The sequence below is a fragment of the Scomber japonicus genome, chromosome 15 (assembly GCF_027409825.1).
Source record: "Scomber japonicus isolate fScoJap1 chromosome 15, fScoJap1.pri, whole genome shotgun sequence".
Lineage (NCBI taxonomy): Eukaryota > Metazoa > Chordata > Actinopteri > Scombriformes > Scombridae > Scomber > Scomber japonicus.
The window spans coordinates 9,377,672-9,398,899 of record NC_070592.1 but is presented as its reverse complement, the minus strand read 5'-3'; the positions used below and the strand labels follow the sequence as shown (position 1 = coordinate 9,398,899).

Genomic DNA, 21,228 nt, shown 5'->3' with positions numbered 1-21,228 from the left:
TCTGTTTTAGGGAGAAAGCCTCTTCAGTCTTTTGCTTTTCCCTTTTTTGCTGCCTTGTTGGATTTGTTGAGGATCTTCATGAGGTTTTTGGACATGTAGTACGGCTTCTGCTGAGATCCGTCATTACGCTCCAAGTCCTCCACTGTGAGAGGAAAATTATGAAAAAAGTGATTAAACAGAGAATTTTGATAATGTGCCTCCAGAAAAACTACCATCTTCCACATGTTGGCAGTATCCATGGCAACAAATTGATGCATCAGTAATTCACTGTGAGTAAAATGATTGTATTAAACAGAACATCGTCGTCTAATCTGTGTGTTTTGTCATTTTATGTGACTCAGAAGTTATTTTAATTAAATTATCAACCTAAAATTCACACGTTAAGATTTTGATAATGTGCCTAAATTTGTTTCCAGTAAAACTACCATCTTCCATATGTTGGCTGTATCCATGGCAACAAATTGATGCATCAGTAATTCATCATGTTTTTTTAAAGCATGTGATTTTTGCTCACATGACGATAGATGTAATTATCAGTCTACAGTAAATTAAATATTATTTCACTCAGTATTAATCCATATTAAATGTGAACTTTGAGGCTTTTAGATTAAAAATAAATGACTCACAGAAGCAGAGGAAGAGCGTATCGACACACATGTTGTACACGCTGAAGAATCCGTGAGCGATGAGGTAGCTGCCGAACACCACAGTCTAAAAACAACATCATGATTCAGAATAAGTTTGATCTGAATAACCAACTATCATAAAACAGTAAAGGGCAATTTAAACTTACAATAATTGGCGTCCAGTAATAGTTGAGGGTTTCGGAGCGGAAGGTGTTGCCTGGTAGAGGTATTCGACCAGAGAAGAAAAAGAAGGACAACACACCTGGAAAAAGAAAGAGAGACCAACATTAAAAACAGAGAGACTTTATATTTTAGCTGAATGTTTCCACGGAGCTTTAGGTTATATTTAATCTAATCCAAGAAAAGATCATTCTGCTCTACAGTACGCTATTTCAACAGTAGCTGGCATATATTGGAGAGTGACAGGCTCTCTTGTTACCTTCTAAAGAATATAGAAATCTGAAAATGTACTTAAATAAGTATTTACTACTATATTAGCTGATATGCAACAAATGTCTTTATAAGCCTGGTTTACTGGTGAGTTCAAGTTTCCCCAATACTGTACAGTTCTCTATCAGATAGAAAAATATTGGCTATTTTCATAGTATATAGATATAAACACTCAAATTTAAACGTGTGTTAATTTGATTTTTGGATTTTTTTGGTGCACTGCAACACTTTGCCAGAGAAAATAAATTTCAAAAAAATTCTTAAAGTAAAACTAAAACAATGAACTGAAAGACACACAAAAAAATAGCATCTACAGGTGAGTGATACGAGCGAATCCTTTCCACATCATTTTGATCCATTGTTGAAAAAAACAAATTAAGCAGCTTTCAAGATTCTTAAGTCTGATATCTGCCTTTAAAAGCTTCTACAGATTCAGTCCTGAAGTCTTAAACATTGCTCTGACACATTTTCAGAGTCTTGCACAGCCAGCCTATCACACTGGTGCCATCATCCTTACCCACTCCTCCGACCACCAGGAGCTTCCCAAAAAACAGCAGCAGGTCCGTCACTTTATCGAGCACCACCACCCTGAAGGAACAGACAGAGCAGGTCAGACCAACACGTTCCAGCCTCTTAAATGTGTGTAAATGTTTTTTCATGTAACGGGGCCGATCATTAAACCGGCCGTGATGAACACACAGTCGTCAGCAGAGGAAACACAAACCTGACACAATTTCTCATGAGCAGCAGGAAAGCGTTTTTGGCCGAGACGCAGAAGTTTTTCCCATAAATGGCGATCTGTCAAGGACATGAAATAATTTAGTTTTAGAAAAATATGTAATAATAATAATAATAATAATAATACTACATTTATTTAGTATAAAATTCTAAGTTCAGTCAGTTTTTATCTGGGTCAAAAGAACATTTTCCTCCTTTTAATTGTACTTTATGAGTTTAATGGAAGTGCTAAACTGTAATTATTAAACATAAATACCTCTACAGTAACATGTTTAACCCTCCTGTTGTCCTCGAGTCAAGGAAGGAAGGGAGGAAGAAGGAAGGAGAGAAGGAAGGCAGGAAGGAGAGAAGGGAGGAAAGAAGGAAGGAGGGAGGAGAGAAGGGAGGAAAGAAGGAAGGAGGGAGGAAGGGAGAAAGGAAAAGAGGAAGGGGGAAGGTAGGGGGGAGGAAAGAAAGAGAGAAGGAGGGAGGGAGGGAGGGAGGGAGGGAGGAAGGAAGGAAGGGAAGGAGGACAGAAGGAAGGAAGAAAAGGGGATGGAGGGAGGGAGGAAGGGAGGAAGGAAGGAAGGAAGGAAGGAAGGAAGGAAGAAAATGGGATGAGGGAGGAAAGAAGGAAGGAAGGAAGGAAGGAAGGGAGGAAACACAGATGGAAGGAAGGAACAGTCAAAACAGACGGGGTCAATTTGACCCGGGAGGACGACAGGAAGGTTAAAGACAGGAGGAGCCTAAAGAACGGCTCAGTGATATAACACCATGTGCTCACCATGATGTAGGCGTTCCTGTTGAGGAACTTGATGAATTTCTCCAGACACCAGAAGCAGCACTTCAAGCAGCACATTATGAAACGTGCAACCGGATTCTGTGCCTCTGGGGACGAGAGGACAAAACACTCATTAATACCCCGTCTTAACACAGTTTCATTTCTAAAAGACGTGTTCTCACATGTAGCCTGCATGTTTTAGGTTTCCAGTAATACAGTTAGAAAGCTGGAGGTAAAGTAGAAGGACACAAGAGAGACATTCATATATGATATCTTTAAAGAGGAAATGCTGCATTCAATAAAGCACTTTTATCCATTTCCAATACTAAAACTTCAAATATCTACAAGTTACATACATGAATCAACCACAGTATCATTTTGGGTGAGACACATTCAGGAGGAGTGAAGTCTTACCTCTGGTTTTATGGTCGATGTACTCCAAGATGATCCTCACGAGCTGCACCAGAGTCAGGATCAAAGCCCCGAACGCCAAAGAGCCCACATGGTACCTAAAATATAACAATAAGCATGTTTCCCAGGTTATATGAGTATTTAATAATGAATACAGCACATCATAGATTTAATGCTAGTATATCATGGTATCACATTACAGGATTATAAGATTGAATATGGCTCCATAACACAGCTGATTTTTTAATATCAGCAATTTACACTAAACTCTGCACCATTGTTGTTTTAATTCAAAACCAAAAATCTATCAATGAACAATTAACCCTTACATTTTTACATTTGAGAGCTGTAAAAAAAAAAAAAAAAACCCTATAAACTTTTCTTTCAGGTGGACTTTTCCCTACAGTGAACCCAAATATCCCAAAAGAAAAAGCATCATATTTTTATTTTTGTGCAGCCGATACACATTTTTGTATATGCAAATGTCTAAATTTGACTTGTTCTTATTAAAAAGAAAAAATCACCATTCAAACATGCTGTATTCGTCATAGTCTCTATAATGTTCTCCTTGGACATAATATAGTGGTCGTGAATGTCTTTTTTCCATAGATAAAAACTCAGCTTCAACTTCATTAAGGATTAATTAAACATTTAATAATAACTAATGGGGAGTTTATGAATGTGACTTGGTGTAGAGACTAATTATGAGTCAGAATATGAACAGTAAGTAAAGGTTAAAAGATCTCAGAAGACAGTTTGTATTGGTTAGCAGCTGAACTCTGTTGTATGAAGGTCTGCAGCGCCCTCTAGAGGTCAGAGTAGGAACTGCAGTCTGTGGTGTTCGTCATACTGGAAGGATCAAACTGTTAATCCAAGACTACTCTCTACTTTAAAACAAACAAAATAAAATGTTGCCTTTCTTCATAATCTGTGGGAAATACTGTGTGTCAATAGAAGTATTAGTTAATGTAGTCCACAAACGTTATCCTTGCTGATTGCAGGTTTTCAGACACACTTCTCGTTACCTGACAGCAGCTCGTTAACGTACCTGAGTGAGCGCATGAATCCTCCGCACAGGGGGAACATGGGGATATCGCCCGGCTTGTCGAAGGCCCAGTAGTAAGAGGCAAAGGCCCCCGCCAGCGTGCACTGCCCCAAGGCGAGGACGAAGTTGACACACCAGAGGAAAGCGATGACGTTGTAGATCTGCAGGTTGAAGATGTTCCTCTGGAGGAGACCTTCGTCGTTGTATTTGATGAAGATGCAGCTGGCGGAGGAACAGCCTGGGTAAGCTGACGCGGTGAAGTTCTGAGGAGGAGATGGATAGTTAAAAATCTTTACTAAAGGGGAAAATAAGAGCAGATTTACTGTATGTTGTAAATATCATCCACACTACAGTTAACACCACATGGAGCCCACTCACCTTAGGGTCACAGGTATCGGTGGCGTTGATATCCCTACAGTCACCCTCAGTGGAGTTCAGAGCCACTACTCTGTATATCGGGGCTCCTGAAGTGGCCAAATATCTACATTTATTAGTTAAAGAGAAGCACTCATACTCTGGATTATAGTCTGTAACTGAACACTGAATTATTAACAGGATATCTGCACATTTCAATGGCTTTTAAAGACCTTTTTAATATCTCTAAGGAACAAATACTATTGCTGAAACATATTAATGCAAAAGCAGGATTTTACTGCTGTAGTGGGTTGAATTGGAGCTCATTTTGAAGTCATTTATATACAGTAGAACTACAACTAATGATTAGTTTCATTATAGTTACAACTGCTGATTAATTTTTACTTTAATTAATAAGTTGATTGGTTGGTTATGCAAAATAATAATAAATAGCATAAACTGAACAAATATAATTATGCTCATCACTCTGCCCCCAGCTCAAATTTAATGCCTTAACTTCTATAATTTCAGACATTTTAAGACATTTTTAGACCTTGAATATCACAAACTAAATTTAAGTGGGGACCACAATTAAAAATCCTGCAGACAAAAATAGATTCACACACATATATATTCACATTAAATTAAAGGATACAAAGCAGTGGCACCCCAGTAAGCGACACACACCAGCAGGAGAACGAAGGTGATGATAGGGTAGAGCAGAGCGGACATCATGTGGCTGATCGCTCTGTAAAACGAGGGCACACACACATCGTTAGGTAATTTCATGGAGATATAATACAGACAACCTTAAAAAAAAAAGGCACAATAATAAGACTAAAAGTTGTTTTCCAAAAAAATGCTGACTCCCATAAATTCATTTTCACTATTGCTGTTATTTAATCTTAATCTATAATAAAGAACCTAATTATAAGAATTGAGGTTTTTTTAATCTGATAACATCTCGACTGACTTGCTGGACTCCTGGATGAGGGCGATGGCGATGAGGATCCTGTTCCGCAGGAAGATGAGGGTTAAGAGAAGGATGCCCTCCACCACGGAAATGATGATCACTGAGGTGGAGGAGAGGTGGAGAATAATGAGAAAAAAAGTGTGACAAGAAGGACGAATAAACAAGTGAAAACCAAGCAGGACTCCATACTAACAAGCTTTAGTACGCTAAAACAGTACGTGAGATTTTTTAGCATGTGGGAAACTGCAGTATGAAACTAAAAGTATGTGAAGTGTTTACTACTTCTGGGGAAATGTGATAACTCTTGAATCAGAGTCATTTATTATCTGCAGCATTTTACAGTCTTTAATCAAGTAGTGTTGTAAAAACGACATGCACACGTGTGTATTCCCACAATGGTTTTATAGCGTCTGTTTTTGGATATGAGTGTTTTGATGTGATTCAGTATTTATTATCAGTGGTTATCTCCAATTTATAACTCTCATTTCCTCTGTATTTGCCTGAGTAAAGGCTGCTTGGTTGAAACATTGCCAGATCAGGCTATTTACACAAAAGGAGGTTTAATTCTACTGTTCAGACAGCTAGTAACCAGACAGGTTCATCATAATCCCTTCAAAAGTCTAATAAGCCAGCAGGCAAACTAAAAAAACTATATATTATTTGAGGATGTAAAATATCACATTGTTAAGTGCTTTAATATTACACATAGAAAGTATTTTATCCAGACTTACAGAAGGCCAGCCAGGTCTCTTTGACTTGCAGGTAAACATTGAAGTTGGTAGTGAAACCGATGTCATTAATACTAGCAGAGATTCTGTTGTAGTTATCGTACTCCCAGTAGCAGTGCCATATTCCTGCGAGGAAAAAGAGAAAACTATTCATATACACAGATAAACACATATAAATGAATTGCCCCTAGTGGACTGTATTTGTGTCCAGATCCAAGATGTAAAACTGCTTTATATCAATCCATTAATGAGCAAAATTGAATAAGACCAGCAATATTTTCCATTAAAGAACAGATATAAATCCAAACTGTCTGCTTTCAATCAAACCTAATTCCCAATAAAGAAAGACCTGCAGACTCTCTAAACTGCATGATTAATTGATCACTTCTGTTCAGTGTTTACCATAAGCTCCAGCACCCAGGACTCCTATGATGAGCACCCAAACCATGACTGGAGCGGTGAATCTCAACAGCAGCAGGAACAATAAACTGACCATCATGGCTATTACGAGACCACTGAGAGAGGAAGTTGGGGGGAAGATAGAAGAGAAGATATAACAAAAATGGGTTAAAGATAAAGAGAGAGATCAAAGCTGAAGGATGAGGAGATGTAGAAAATATCAAGATGTAAGCATAACTAGTGCAAGTGCCTACTAACTGCCAGTAGGGGGCAGTGTCGAGTGTAGTTCTGCACGTCAACTCACACGAGGATCCACGGCCATGCCGACGCAAAATCCTCAAAGATTCGGACGCCAATCTCTCGAGCATTGAAGCCATTCACAATGTCCCTGATGGAGGCAAATACAAGGACAGGATGAGTCAGCGATAGAGCAAAGGATGAGGTGAAAGACGAACGGTAAACAAATAAGAAACTAACATATGTTTGTATAAAACTAACAGAGCAACAAAAATAGACAATGATTGTGTACAGGTTAAAGCATTTATGTGAAGAATGAGACTAAAAGTGATGTAGTGGTAAAGAAAAAGAGTTAATTCATGGTATTCACTCTTATTGGTGATTGTAAAATCTAAAAAGGCCAGAAACAATGATTTGTAAAACTGTAATTTAGGTGAATTTCTCTCCACTACATCTCTGATAAGACAGAATTAAAGCAAGGCAGACTAAAAAGACAAAGATCACACTAAACAATCAGAAAAAGAGAGAGCAAAGGAGTTATTATTTTCCTACAGATGACTACATACTAGTGCTGCAAGTCCCAAAAGAGTGATTCACACGATATCTACGGCCGCTGTGTATAACTAAAGTGGCAACTACAGCTGCTACACTACAGGTGAACACTACACACTACAGACTCACAAACCACCTACCCATACCTGGTGATGAGGAGGAGAAAACAACAGAGTTATTAAAGTGTGTGTATGTGTGTGTCTGATTTAAGTAACTATGCAGCCACAGTGTAAAGGTCATTTTATTTGATATAACAGACATAATAAGGAATCCGCTGTATCTTACGCAGTGCCGTTCAAGAGGGTTTTGATGGTGTCGTTGACGGAGCCGGGCAAGTGTGGAAGATTGGAAAAGCTCGGAGGTATACCCGACAGCACCTTGAGGTCGGGCATACATCTCCCCAGCACTAACATGAAGGGAAAATAATGGAATCAGAATAGCTTGAAATGGATTCAATTATAATGTGTTAGTATAGATCTCTTGCAATGCATTGGCCTCACAAGCCGTCACCCACTGAACAGCGGTATAGACCTTTAATCTGGTGCTAATATGTCATGAGAGCAAAATGAAAAAGCAGTACAAGCTAATACACATGAGCAGCTCGTCTCACCTGAGGTTGTTGGCGTATAGAAGTAGGGACACAACTCCTTTTCTACAATTTCTGAAACAGTCTGGAGAAAAAAAACATTTAATTATTATGGGGTAAAAAATACAGACCATAACACAAACTACTGCACTTAAAAAAGGAGAAATAAAAACAAATTAAACTCACAAACTTAGTTTTTGCCAAGTCTAGAGATGGCACACAGAGGCTCTGAGTGAAAACATCTGCTGGCTTTACACCAGGAAAGTATTTGTCCACCATGACGGCAAAGAATTGATCTGGGCATTTTTCAACGCACACCTGTAGTTAGTGAAAAAACAGATCATTATTTCTGAAACACTGGAAGAGTTCAGCAAAGAGTATTAAAATCAAGGAGTTGACTCTACCTGTGTGGTTGGACACTGGAAACCATTAAGAGTAGACGCCATTATGTTGACGGACGTCGCACATTTAAGAATATTGAAGTAGAACAAATTGGGTTTGTCACTGAGAACAGGAAGAAAGAGATTTTGCATTAGTCAAAAATGTTAAAGTAAACATTTTAAAAAAGACGAAAAGGGTAGAGGGAGTTTAAATTACTGATTTGGTCCGGTGCCACAGAAATATCCGGTTGAGTTTCTCGGATAAAGAACGTGCCGAGGATCTCCATAGAGCCAAGCTGAGAGAAAAAAACAAACACATTAAAACAGAGATAAGAAGAAGAGAATAAAAGCTACTGACGTAAAAGCTGGTGACAAATTAGTCGAGTTGGATCGTGTCCATTTACTCACTTATGTCTGACATTGAAAAACAGTCACAGTGCATGAGGACATATTTTCACACTTTCATTTGGTGTTAAGTTGATAGAACTGACCATTCATAGTCACATGGGTTAGGGTTAGCATGGTTAGCATGATAGCATGGCATGGTTCATTTAATAAGCTGTATATCACATTCATACTGTAAGCTTATAATTACTACCTCAAGCTGAAAACTCCTTTAGTTCACTTTATGTCTAACTTGCACTTCTGGACATTAAAAGACAATAATATGATCAAAAAATGGTAAAATAGTGTCTAAATATGACTGTTTTCTGATTGAGGTGGGAAATATGGAGGTGACCCCTCAGATTCTGTGATTTTATACAGCCAAGTTGCTACTGCACTTTTTTAATCATAATTTATCAACATGTTATAACCACAGGAATATTTATATTTAATTTCTGATTACACCTGTCAAAATGATCTCAGTCCAACCACAAGAGGGCACAACAGTCTGACTGTGTTGACATCTCTCTCTCTGGTTTGAATGCACCTATTGTAACACACAAAAGCAGCTGCCACATAATTACAATGCAAATAATTGACCATTTCTTGATTTTAGCTGCACACAAGCTTAAGATATTGAATTCCTCGACTATCACCTGTTTCTCATGTAGAAGAGTTTGTTTAATACAGCCTTTAACATATCAGCAATGGTTGGTAGATTTCTCCTCTTAACCACAACAAATCGACCTTAACCAACCGCTACTGCTTTTGAACAACGTCCGATGAAGGAAATAGCTGATTATTCCTGACACAGTCGGTCACTGACACAAATACAGTGACTGTGTTACTATCAGACCTTCTCTGTTGACTCTAGATAACAGAGCAGGACCTGCGTGTTGGAATGAGTTTGATGACCAGCAATAAAGAGCGGGTGACTGGATGTCCGCATTAAAATCAGCTGCTCATAGTTTACCGCAAATTATGGAAACTCGATTCATGTAGACGCTGCTGAATTGACCTGAAATGAACTTAAAGTCTACTTTATATGCTGTATACAATGAACAACTTTATTTTCCATACTAATAAACCAGGAAACAAATACATGTAAAACCTGGTGGTTGGTGATTAGACCTCAAAAAACTGGAGCTTCACAGCATTAGCCAAACTGCGGAAGGTCATTCTGTTTTACTGAAATGCATCTTGGGAGTCATAGTTAACCTTTATACCCCAGAAAGCCTTTTACCAACGATAATGAGATATTTCTTAAAGCAGTCGTTCATCTTCATTCAGGCTAATCCAGGCTGTAAAATGCTCAAACTGTGTCACGTAACGTTATCTTTGGTAGCATTTAATGGTTTGACTGGTTTAATTTACTTCTGGAACCAGTGGCGTGTGTACTACCTCTTGCTTTGCAGTTACTCACATTTTGTAAGTTTGTAAGTGCAGGTTTTACTTAAATATTTAGAAATAGCAGAGAGGAAGATTAGAGTAAAAAAACTGTGGGAAAAAACAGACGTGTACTCAAAGTAGTGAAACAAACAGGATTGATAAGACGAAAAAGAAGTGAAGACATCAGTTTGACCATGTGACAGATTCATAGGACTGTGGAGATGATATCAGGTAATTCTCACCTATTATCCCGACTACAATGTAGCCGAGGATGACGAGCATAAACAGGACACAGCAGATGATATCAGTGCACCCTCTGATGAAGACACAGAAACAGGTGTAAGTGAGGCAGGCGGGAGCTTTGCATAGGCAGTGTTTGGTTTTTTGAGGTTTGAAAAATGTGACGGAAATATCAACAAAACAAATAATGAGTGAATGTTAAAAGGCTACAGCTAAAAATGAGGATTGGAGATTGTTTTAAAAAAGCAGGCTAGTAAGTAGAAAGAATAAAAGAGTGTATAGCCTGCAGGCGATGACACAGATTCACCTTTTCTTTATGGGTCCGTTAAAGGTCGGGTCATACACAGCAGGTTCTCCTGAAGAGAGAAAAAGAAAAAAAAAAGACAGCAAATCAGTTCGTTTATTGTCCTGAAAACATTTTTATGCATCATAAATGAAATCCCACCTATACAATAACCTGACCGACTAGTGGTGACACAATAAAAGCTGCGTCATAATTTAATCAGCAACTTCCTTGTTTATGGTTTCATGCAGACTGTCAAGGACACATTAGTTTGTCACTCTGTTGTAATCGCACGTAATGTACAATTCAACTTCAAGGAAATACACTGATTAAATCTCTCTCTCTCTCTCTCTGTCTGTGTGTGTGTGTGTGTGTGTGTGTGTGTGTGTGTGTGTGTGTGTGTGTGTGTGTGTGTGTGTGTTTGTGTGTGACTTTTATGTTTCTGAGCAACAACATGTTTTCTTGCGTCAGTTTTTGGAGTTAATGAATTACTATGCAAATGAACGAGGAAAACTTTTTAGAAGCAAGAGAAGAAGGAAATTCATATATTATTTTATGGGTTTGTTGCTCATGAGTGTTTTTTACGATGCAATCACTGTGACGGGCGTGAGAGACATTACAGGAAAAGAAATGTCTCAGGTTTTGTTTCCTGGAACAACAAGAAAGTCGACCTGCAACAACAAACAATGTGAGATTGAGCAGGTATCATTAATCTCACACTACGAGTTTGTCTCCATGCAGAGTGAAGAGTTCAAGTGGGTCGCTCAGTGAGACAATGAGGAGAGAAAATGAACCGAGTTGAGGCGCAGCACTAAAACTCACAGCTCAGAGGTTATTTGAATGAAATTTGAATTCACAATTTTGCTTCGTCATGTGATGGTTGGGTCATTAATCAATATAAAGAAACTAAATCTACACTGTGAAGATTTTGCTCGAGGTGATAAAAAGCTGGAAACATTCCTCTCATGAGAGTCAGGTCGGGCCGGGAGAACTAGTCTCGACTTCATCTGAACCATTAAACAGGTTTTTTTTATCCACATCAGATGCACAAGATGCAGACTTTTTCGCTGGGTACTGTTTGAGAAATTATGATACCAGTACCAATCCAAGTATCCTTAAAGTGACACTGATACCAACTGAGTACTTCATTCGATACCCATCATGTGAATAGAAGCATTAAATGATTTGATTTTCATGCAAATTCATTTTGAAAGTCTTTAAATTATTAATATTCATTCAATACAAAACTTTCAAAATCAGCATGTGGGTTACAGCGTACATCACACACACTTATAAATGCATGTTGTGGGTATGTGTATAGAAAAAAAGTGTGATGCATGTCTGCTTGCATAGTACTAAGGAGGCAAAATGCTCCAAACTTTGGGGCTTGCTTTGATCGGCTGTGAGTAAATCCATGAAAATAGTCATATATTCTAACACTGGGTGCAAAAAGGATCGATTGCAGGTATCTTTTGACGGCTTAACAAAAAGTTATAGACTACCAATACCCAGCCCTAACACATGATTTTCTGTAACATCCTGCACTGTATATTATTTATTCTTTGTCATATTTTTTGTGTAAATTTTAAGTTTGTGCAAACATTTTTGAGCTCCGACACTCATTTTCTAGCAAACTAAAAGTGCTGAACATTGCAAGAAAAAGCATGAACAGCCTTAATTGCTCTGTTAAATATGACCTGATGAAAAGTATCTCTAAATACAGCATTATTAAAAAAGTTTGGACACACTTTCTCAATCAAAAAGGAAAAATAAATGTGCCTAAACCCTTTTTTTTTTTTTTTTTTTTTTTTTTTTAGACTGGTGCTGTATTTAACGTGCTGTCTTCATCTGACGGCTCCACGTCAAGTGACAGACACTTTGCCAGGCGGCTCACCAATTATAAAATTATCTGCCCTGACTTTAATACGAACACGGATGAACGGCGGCCGTGTCAACACTGCCGGCGGACTGTCACGTCAGGTTGTCTGAGCAGGATGCAAATCTCTTGATGCAGGATGTAGTAAGTTAGTAGCTGTCTGTGTGTGTGAGTGCTGTGTGGCTCGGCCTGCCCCAAATTAAGTCTAATGAATAAATGTGATCCTTCTTTTCCTCAAACAGGCTGAGAACATATTAAATGGTGTTTAAATGTGTGAATAAGTTACTTGGTGCAGCAGTAGAGATTTAATCTTAATGCAAATTCCCCTCTTTTATCACGAGAGAGTCCACAAACAGACCTGACATGTGTATCCAGGTCAGTGTTTATGTGCCTGAACCTTCATTTGAGTAAATACAACAAGAGAAATGACCGAGGAAGCAATAACGTCTTCTTAACAAAGGAACCTGTTCATCGGCCTCTTGCAACGCGGCGAGTATCAGATTTCAAGCCTTGCTTGGATACCGATGAGTTTTTAGAATAAATGAAGACCTGATAAAATGACTCGCACAAAGACTTCTCAGTGTTGTTGTTTTTTTATAAGCTTGTAAAAAAAAAAAGTTAGACGAAAGCTTTAAAAATTTGAACTCTGGACACACACATGCACAAGGCTGCACCTCCACCTTTTTATAGCTCGGATTTGCAAAGGGTAGAAAAAGGTGACGTGAGGTCATCGGTTGATCCTGGATGAAGAGGAGTGGTGTGGAAGAGAAAAACAAATGTCTCTATGTTTAGTTTACTTTAAAACACTCAATCAAAACAAGGATTAGACGTTTGTGAAGGACAGCTTTGACAGGAAAGGATGACAGAAGTAATTTAGATAAAACAGCCTCATACAGACTGAGTGGTTTTATGGCACAAACCTCTCCCTTCTTTATGTTTTACGGTAAAAAAAAAAAAAGGAAAAAAAGATGAAAACGTGGTTAATTGGTAACTAGTATTCAGACAAATGTCCCAGAAGAAAAGAAAGAAATCTTTACAAAGTGGTGCAAAATATGAAGGGAAGGGACGGATCCATTGAAAAGGTGATTGACTCCTGACTCCTGATCATTTAACATATTGATAGTAATGGCAGCAGCTCTTTACACTTACTCTTTATTTATCTGTACGACCATTCAAACAGGACATGAAAGGAGTCGTTTAACCTTTTTAAATATCTTAAAAGACAATTATTAAACTTTTATACATCTACCTGACGTCACACACCTGGCATGACTCAATATTATAACTCTATTTCTAATCTTTACTAGTCCAACCACTTATGACAACATTTTATGGATGGATGACATTTCCTTGTTGTGTGATGAACTTTAAACCTTTTTTTTTTAAAAACTGGATAAACTACATGTCAGGATTAAACTCTCCAGTGGTTTTCTAGCTTTAAACATTAGCTTTATTAACTATATTGGGGTTTTTCCCCTCTTGTTGCTTCGAGCAGCTTTAAAACACATTTTCTCATCAATGATTTGCAGCAACTTCTGCGACTAATTTCTCAACACCGTGTCCACACAGTCTTAAACCTCTGAACCCAAATACTGATTCCTTTCTTCCCTTTTCAAAACATTTTAGGTGAGTTTGGTTTTTGGGGGATTGTGAAAATGTTGCAAAATTGCAGCAGCAGTTTCTCAGCACTTACTAATATCACCACTTTAGTTTGAACACAGTCAAAGCTGATGATTTAACAATATCAAAACAAGTATTTTATTGACATGAAACTGTTTGATACTGCACAATAAAAAGCAAAAAGCAAATTTTATAGCGTGACATCTACGTACAGTTTCTTCCTATTTACTTATTGAACTTAAAATGATTTCTTTAACATCTGAGGACTCTTATTCGGTGGATGCCGTCCTCATTTGGATTTTGTTATGTGTGAAACTTAAGGAAGCAGTTTTTTGTTTTTTGTTTAACCGTGAAGCACAAAACAAACATCTCACTTGATGAATATCCATCCTATCAGTGCTCGCTGCAGCCTCGGTTCACATTATCGCTGCGAACATCAGGAGGAGGAACACTGTCTTCTTCATACTGGGCTTTGTGCTTCTGCCTCTCTTCAGGTTACTGATCTGGATGACAGATGTTTCCAGCTGTGCCTGAAGTTCTTCCTGTTCATGATGTCTTTTGAAGGGTTGCAGGGTTCAACAATCACACTTTAATTGAGGCCAAGCACTGATCACTGGAAGGATGACAGTGTGCCATTTTAATGTACACATACCAGTGTGTCAGCCTGAGGTGGAACTTGTACTTGGCTGAAAAGGAATCGAGCAAATCGATCCCACTCATTGTTGTAGGTCTTCACAATAAATGGTCTGCTCACTGAAGAGAAGAGTAACTAACTCGTTGATTTACCACCTCAGCTGACCCACTCTAAAGTCAAAGCTCTCTCTCAGCTCCGTCTCTTTTATTAACCTGACATCACGCTCGAGGAGTTAACGAGTGGAGGCCCAGAAGTGAAGAAACTGTAAATATCTCGTAGTTTTGTCTTAAAGGAAGTGCCTGTATCTCCTGATAATCCCAGATAAGACTGGATATGTTGATCCTGCACACTCCCTTGGTACACGTCAGACTCGCAGCCTGAGTTTCCTGTTACTGCCCAAACCTTGAAGAAGGTACCAGTTTTCTAACACATGTATTGTCTGATTCCACTGAACTCATGGTTTGAGTCAAGCTCCTCTGTAGACATTTCTCTCTGAGTGAATCCACCCATGACTTAATCTTCCAAAGTTTGTCTTCTCCTCCCGTTTGACTAGAGCAGGGAGGATGTTGACAAAGTGGACGGATGAATGCAATTAGCTGCTGGAAACGATCACGAGGTGTTACGTGAGCTACAGGGCCGCAGAGTGTGTCTTGGCTTCCCGGTAAACTCTGACACACCAGGCATCTGTACTCTACCCCTTCATAAGTACACGTACAGCTCTAACAGATATATCAGTGACTGTCCCGTGTTTCTGGAGGCTGTACTCGTTGCTCTTGACCATCAAATTGTGAAACATCTCTGGAAGTACTGCAGTGGAGTTTGTAGTATACAGAAGTACTGCAGTGGAGTTTGTAGTATACAGAAGTACTGCAGTGGAGTTTGTAGTATACAGAAGTACTGCAGTGGAGTTTGTAGTACACAGAAGTACTGCAGTGGAGTTTACAGAAGTACTGCAGTGGAGTTTGTAGTATACAGAAGTACTGCAGTGGAGTTTGTAGTATACAGAAGTACTGCAGTGGAGTTTGTAGTATACAGAAGTACTGCAGTGGTGTTTACAGAAGTATTGCAGTGGAGTTTGTAGTATACAGAAGTACTGCAGTGGTGTTTACAGAAGTACTGCAGTGGAGTTTGTAGTACACAGAAGTACTGCAGTGGAGTTTGTAGTACACAGAAGTACTGCAGTGGAGTTTGTAGTACACAGAAGTACTGCAGTGGAGTTTACAGAAGTACTGCAGTGGAGTTTGTAGTACACAGAAGTACTGCAGTGGAGTTTACAGAAGTACTGCAGTGGAGTTTGTAGTATACAGAAGTACTGCAGTGGAGTTTGTAGTATACAGAAGTACTGCAGTGGTGTTTACAGAAGTATTGCAGTGGAGTTTGTAGTATACAGAAGTACTGCAGTGGTGTTTACAGAAGTACTGCAGTGGAGTTTGTAGTACACAGAAGTACTGCAGTGGAGTTTGTAGTACACAGAAGTACTGCAGTGGAGTTTACAGAAGTACTGCAGTGGAGTTTGTAGTATACAGAAGTACTGCAGTGGAGTTTACAGAAGTACTGCAGTGGTGTTTACAGAAGTACTGCAGTGGAGTTTGTAGTACACAGAAGTACTGCAGTGGAGTTTGTAGTACACAGAAGTACTGCAGTGAAATGTGTAGTATGCAGAAGTACTGCAGTGGGGTTTGTAGTATACAGAAGTACTGCAGTGGGGTTTGTAGTATGCAGAAGTACTGCAGTGAGGTTTGTAGTATGCAGAAGTACTGCAGTGGGGGTTGTAGTACACAGAAGTACTGCAGTGGGGTTTGTAGTACACAGAAGTACTGCAGTGGGGTTTGTAGTATTCAGTTGTGGAGGCGGCCGCTAAATCAGCATCTGTGAAGGCAAATCCTTGCTGTCGCTGCTCATGTCATTTCACATTAACTACTTTTATCAGACGATATACACTCTCAGAAATAATTGCGATAAATTATATTATTGTCATTTGAATACAATTTTATATCACTGGGGCGAGGGGTGGGGTTGGAGAGAGGGCGCTATACACTTCTGTAAAAACACAGACTGCCGTTATGGTTGGGGAGTTATTTACCTTTAATTCCATATAAGCGGACACTACTTGCTTAGCCAATGTGACATGATTAGCCTCTTAGCTGCTAACGTGAAGTGTGGAGATACTGAGATCTAACGAATGATCAAAGTCATGTCCATGTATCATATGATGATGCTGATAATTACGTTATTCTGTAATAAGTCGATAAAGTCCTGATCCTGGCCTTCATTGCTGTCACTGTTTTCTGACTCGATCACAAACAGCTGATACATCCTGAACTGTGTATATATGTGGGTTCGTAATATTCTGTCCACTCCATTAACAAACATGAGGAGGGCAAACTATTAGGAGCACTTTTCAGTACCACAACCATCCACAATGACCTCTGTTGTATTTAGATTAGATTGAACAGGTGTAAGTGGCCCGTGACTCTACACACACACACACACAGTATTTTCCCACAGGTGGCACAACTGGTATATTTCCTCATGACTCACTGATGGAGGCTTTTGTGTGAATAATCAGTGACGCCCATTTAATTATTAAAGTTTTCTATCACTATTCATCTTTAGAATAAAAGGAAAAATACTACAGGTCAAATAATTAATTGGAAAATTGTTGACATTGGTTAAAAAAAAAAGAGAAATGCAGGGTCAGAGGGAGACGGCCATGTTATTTGGACTTTAGATTTTGCACATTTTGATATATATTGATTCATTTGTTTTTTCTCACCAAAATCTTGCTGTGTTACAGTTCATGATCTGGCGTGTTGAATATTTAGTGTTCAGTCAGGAGTAAAGTGAAGGTTGTATGACTAGAAAAGCTACTTCCTTCATCCTTACACCCTTTCAAACATCGAATGGTTATTATTTTGCTGTCATTTCTATATTGTTTTATTTATTATTATTTATAGATGCTTTAATTTCACACCTTTGGGCCTTAGAAAAAGAAACAACTGCGTTACCAAACTTTATTGGGTAACGTTGAGCGGTCTGAAATTTTAGCTTTAACATTCAAATGGATTTCCTCTTCTTCTTGAAGGCTGGAAACAAAAAGAAGTAGAGAAGAAGAAGAAGAAGAAGAAGAAGAAGAAGAAGAAGAAGAAGAAGAAGAAGAAGAAATAGTAGGGAGCTGATTCCCGGTAAGACAACAATGATTAATTTAACACCAACATTTACATACAAAAAGCTTTCTCAGTCGTCACGGTAATGACAGGATTAGTAAAACTGTCTCTTCATCATCTCTCATCATCCTTTTCTTCTCTGTTGTTTATCGCGTTATTTGAGTAGACGTGAAGTCCGACGGTATTTACCTGCAGGGAGGGTTTGTGTATTGTAGCCTTACTTAAAAACCTCCCAGACTGTCAACAGACGAGTGACTCTGTCGATTCATCAAATGCCACGAAGAGCAAACAGGGACGAGTGAAACGGAGAGAGCTGCTGTTTATACAACACATCACTACAATAAGAGACTGTCACAGGAAGTGATGGGTCTGCATAAACAGCCACGATACACTACTGAGTTATATGTGATGAGTTCTGCATCTATGATATAAAGAGCGGCCATTAAAAGAGTCAGCAGGAGCGATAACGGAGCTGAAATGATCAATTACTTGTTTAAGTTATTGGTTTAAGTGAGAATTAATGACTGATGAGGTGTTCATTGATGATTTGTGGTTCCGAAATGATGTATAGAGATTAACTATGAGGGGATATTGGGAAAAGCCAGAATATGAACAGTATGTGAGGGTTAAAGAAGACTATTGTGTGCTATGCTATTCTTTTTTTTAACATGCTGAGCTGATTTTAAGCATTTCCTCTTAATGTCAAGTATCTGCAGACTTTCGCAAACATTTGACCTGGTGGTGAATAAGTCAGTTTTTTTTTAAATGCCAATAATCTCTATTTGTAGCTTCTTAGTTGTGAGAATTTGCTGCTTTACTAATCAATAAAGAAAGATAACTGCAGCTCTCCTTCACAGAGGAAAGTTGGTCAATAGCTATTTAGAGATTATGTAGGAGCGATATTAGAGCTGAAATCAACTATTTTAATGATTTACGTTATTGTTTTCAGGCAAAAAAATGCCAATAATCTCTATTTCTAGCTTCCTAGTTGTAAGAATTTGCTGCTTTTCTCTTTTTTTAATGACTGTAACATGCCTATACTTTGATTTTAATGGTTGGTTAAACAAAACTTAATCAAGAAAGATAACTGCAGTTCTCCTTCAGAGGAAAAGTTGGTCGACAGCATCAATGAAATAAATAATGAGCTGCCACAACGATAGCCATTAATCAGTGCTGTAATTAGGCAACTACTTAAATGATTAAGTACTTGTTATTGGTTTCAGGCAAAAAAAAATACCAATAATCTCCATTTCTAAACTTATTTGTGAGAGTTTGCTGATTTTCTCTTTTTTTATGACTGACGTGAACTGATTAATCAAGAAAGATAATTGAATAATTTATCTTTAATTACATTAATCACTAATCTTGGCAACATGTCACTTCTTCATCTTTTGTCACTGCCACTGATATTTAGGGATTTGTCATTTTTATGTCTAATTTATACCTTTTTTTATCCCGTCTGAACTGTGATATAAGCTGTTATTGAACATGTACAGTGAAAATGTGAAATATACTCTTATGATTTGTACAATAAACTATGTTGGTAATGTTGAATCCACTCTTTATACTATATGTGCAATAACAACCTGCGCTACTGAGCCTGCAGTCATTACAATATTGTGAATTTTGATATGATTATTCTGCTGTTCTAGCTTTAGTCTTTATTTAAACTGTGTCTTTTTATTTTAAATGCACCTCAGGGAATGTTATATGGGTATAATAGGTAATTTTGTTGTCCTATACAAGTGTTTGAACTGCTCGAACTTCATTTAAAACCACGAGTCAGAAACAACGCCTGTTCGTAATGAGCATTATGACTAATGACATTTTATTACAATAATGTGTTTACGGTAAAAGCTGAGGTATCTGACCTCGTTTTGGCTCGAGATGTCGTAAAATTAAGCAATGTGTACTTGTGACCCCTCAACACAGTGAGAAGGCAAAATGATTTAATTAACATCTTTATCTTGTCTTTTTTAAAAGGATTTCTTTAAGCTTGGAAAGTTAAAAGCTTATCATCACTTATGTCAGAAGAGAAAGTTAAATATTAGGAGAAGTCAGATAAAAGGGGGGTCCTAACCGAGCTTTAACCCTCACATACTGTTCAGGGTCTATTCTGACCTATTTTTACATTTGTGAGATAAAAAAACACCTTAAAAACTTTTCTTTTAGGCAGAAATGTGATAACTTATCCTCATGTGACCCCGAAAATACAAAAAATGGAAATATCTAAACTTCTAAAAATGGTTTTGTGCAGCTGATATGCATTTTTATTTAATGTTTGACTCATAATTATTCAGAAATTCAGAAATCACCTTTAAAAAATACTGTTTCTGCATCGTTTATCATCATCATTCATTGAAAGAGTTCTCCAGTGTTATATAACGATGAACCATTATATAAAGTGTGACTGGACATATTTAAGACTATACTACTAATTTATCATTTATTAATGACTGATGAGGTGTTCATTGATGATTTGTGGTTCCGAAATTATTTATATAGAGATTAACTATGAGGGGATATTGGGAAAAGCCAGAATATGAACAGTATGTGAGGGTTAAAGAAGACTATTGTGTGCTATGCTATCCTTTTTTTTAACATGCCAAGCTGATTTTAAGCATTTCCTCTTAATGTCAAGTATCTGCAGACTTTTGCAAACATTTGATCTGGTGAATAAGTCAGTTTTTCATATCCATAGCTCATAAAAGGGTAGTTTTTTTTTAAAGATTAGGATATAAAAATGAGATATATGCTGTGAACAATGTCTATTTAAATAAACAGGTGGAGTTAATATCAATTAAACTAAACATTAACAGTCTAAAAAACACTGTCATGCAATTTACTCATTATAAATCCAACTTATAAACTTTTCTAGTGAGCCCTAAATTTGAGTAGAGTAACTTTTATTTTTTTATTTTTATTTTTATTTTTTACATGTGGAGCTGATTTTAAGCATTTCCTCTTAATGTCAAATCTCTGGGATGTTCTGGTAGACATGCAAGCTACTCACAGACAAAACTGAAGACTTTTGCAAACTTTGGACCTGCTGAATAAGTCCGTTTTTCATGTCGATAGTAAATAATAAACAGGCGGATCATTCAACATTCATCATCAAATTTGAGTTTTCCTAAAGTTTAAACTAACATTAACAGACTAAAACAACGCTGTCATGCAAAGTATTTATTATAAACTTTACTAGTGAGCCCTAAATTTCAGTATAGTATAATACAGCGTTATAATTTGCTCAGAGTGAGATAATTAGAGATATATATGATCTTAAAGACAGTGAACCCTCGGAGGTATAACGGAGGATGCCAACTCACCATACTCGGACTCCGCGTTTGTCTCCTCTTTCTGTTTTTTACCCATTTTTCCGCCTCAGCCTCCACCTTT

General features: G+C 37.8%; 1 protein-coding gene across 1 annotated transcript; it reads right to left on the bottom strand.

Moving 5' to 3' along the window:
• Positions 1–23: 23 nt before the first annotated feature.
• slc44a4 (solute carrier family 44 member 4) lies at positions 24–21,204 on the bottom strand. Its single transcript, XM_053334057.1, has 22 exons — positions 21,159–21,204; positions 10,560–10,608; positions 10,255–10,328; positions 8,457–8,535; positions 8,264–8,363; positions 8,046–8,177; positions 7,884–7,944; positions 7,559–7,679; positions 6,789–6,872; positions 6,488–6,600; positions 6,089–6,211; positions 5,358–5,457; positions 5,040–5,132; positions 4,409–4,511; positions 4,034–4,293; positions 2,989–3,083; positions 2,578–2,681; positions 1,801–1,874; positions 1,594–1,664; positions 794–888; positions 627–711; positions 24–142 (listed from the first exon to the last, which is right to left on the bottom strand). The coding sequence occupies exons 1-22, from the start codon at positions 21,202–21,204 to the stop codon at positions 24–26; spliced, it is 2,181 nt and encodes a 726-aa protein (XP_053190032.1).
• Positions 21,205–21,228: the final 24 nt, after the last annotated feature.

Coding starts and splice junctions, on each gene's coding strand:
- slc44a4 (XM_053334057.1), bottom strand. CDS start 21,204: ATGGGTAAAAAACAGAAAGAGGAGACAAACGCGGAGTCCGAGTATG. Junction 4,294..4,408: donor CCGATACCTGTGACCCTAAG/GTGAGTGGGCTC, acceptor TCTCCTCCTCAG/AACTTCACCGCGTCAGCTTA. Junction 143..626: donor TACGCTCTTCCTCTGCTTCT/GTGAGTCATTTA, acceptor TTCCTCTCACAG/TGGAGGACTTGGAGCGTAAT.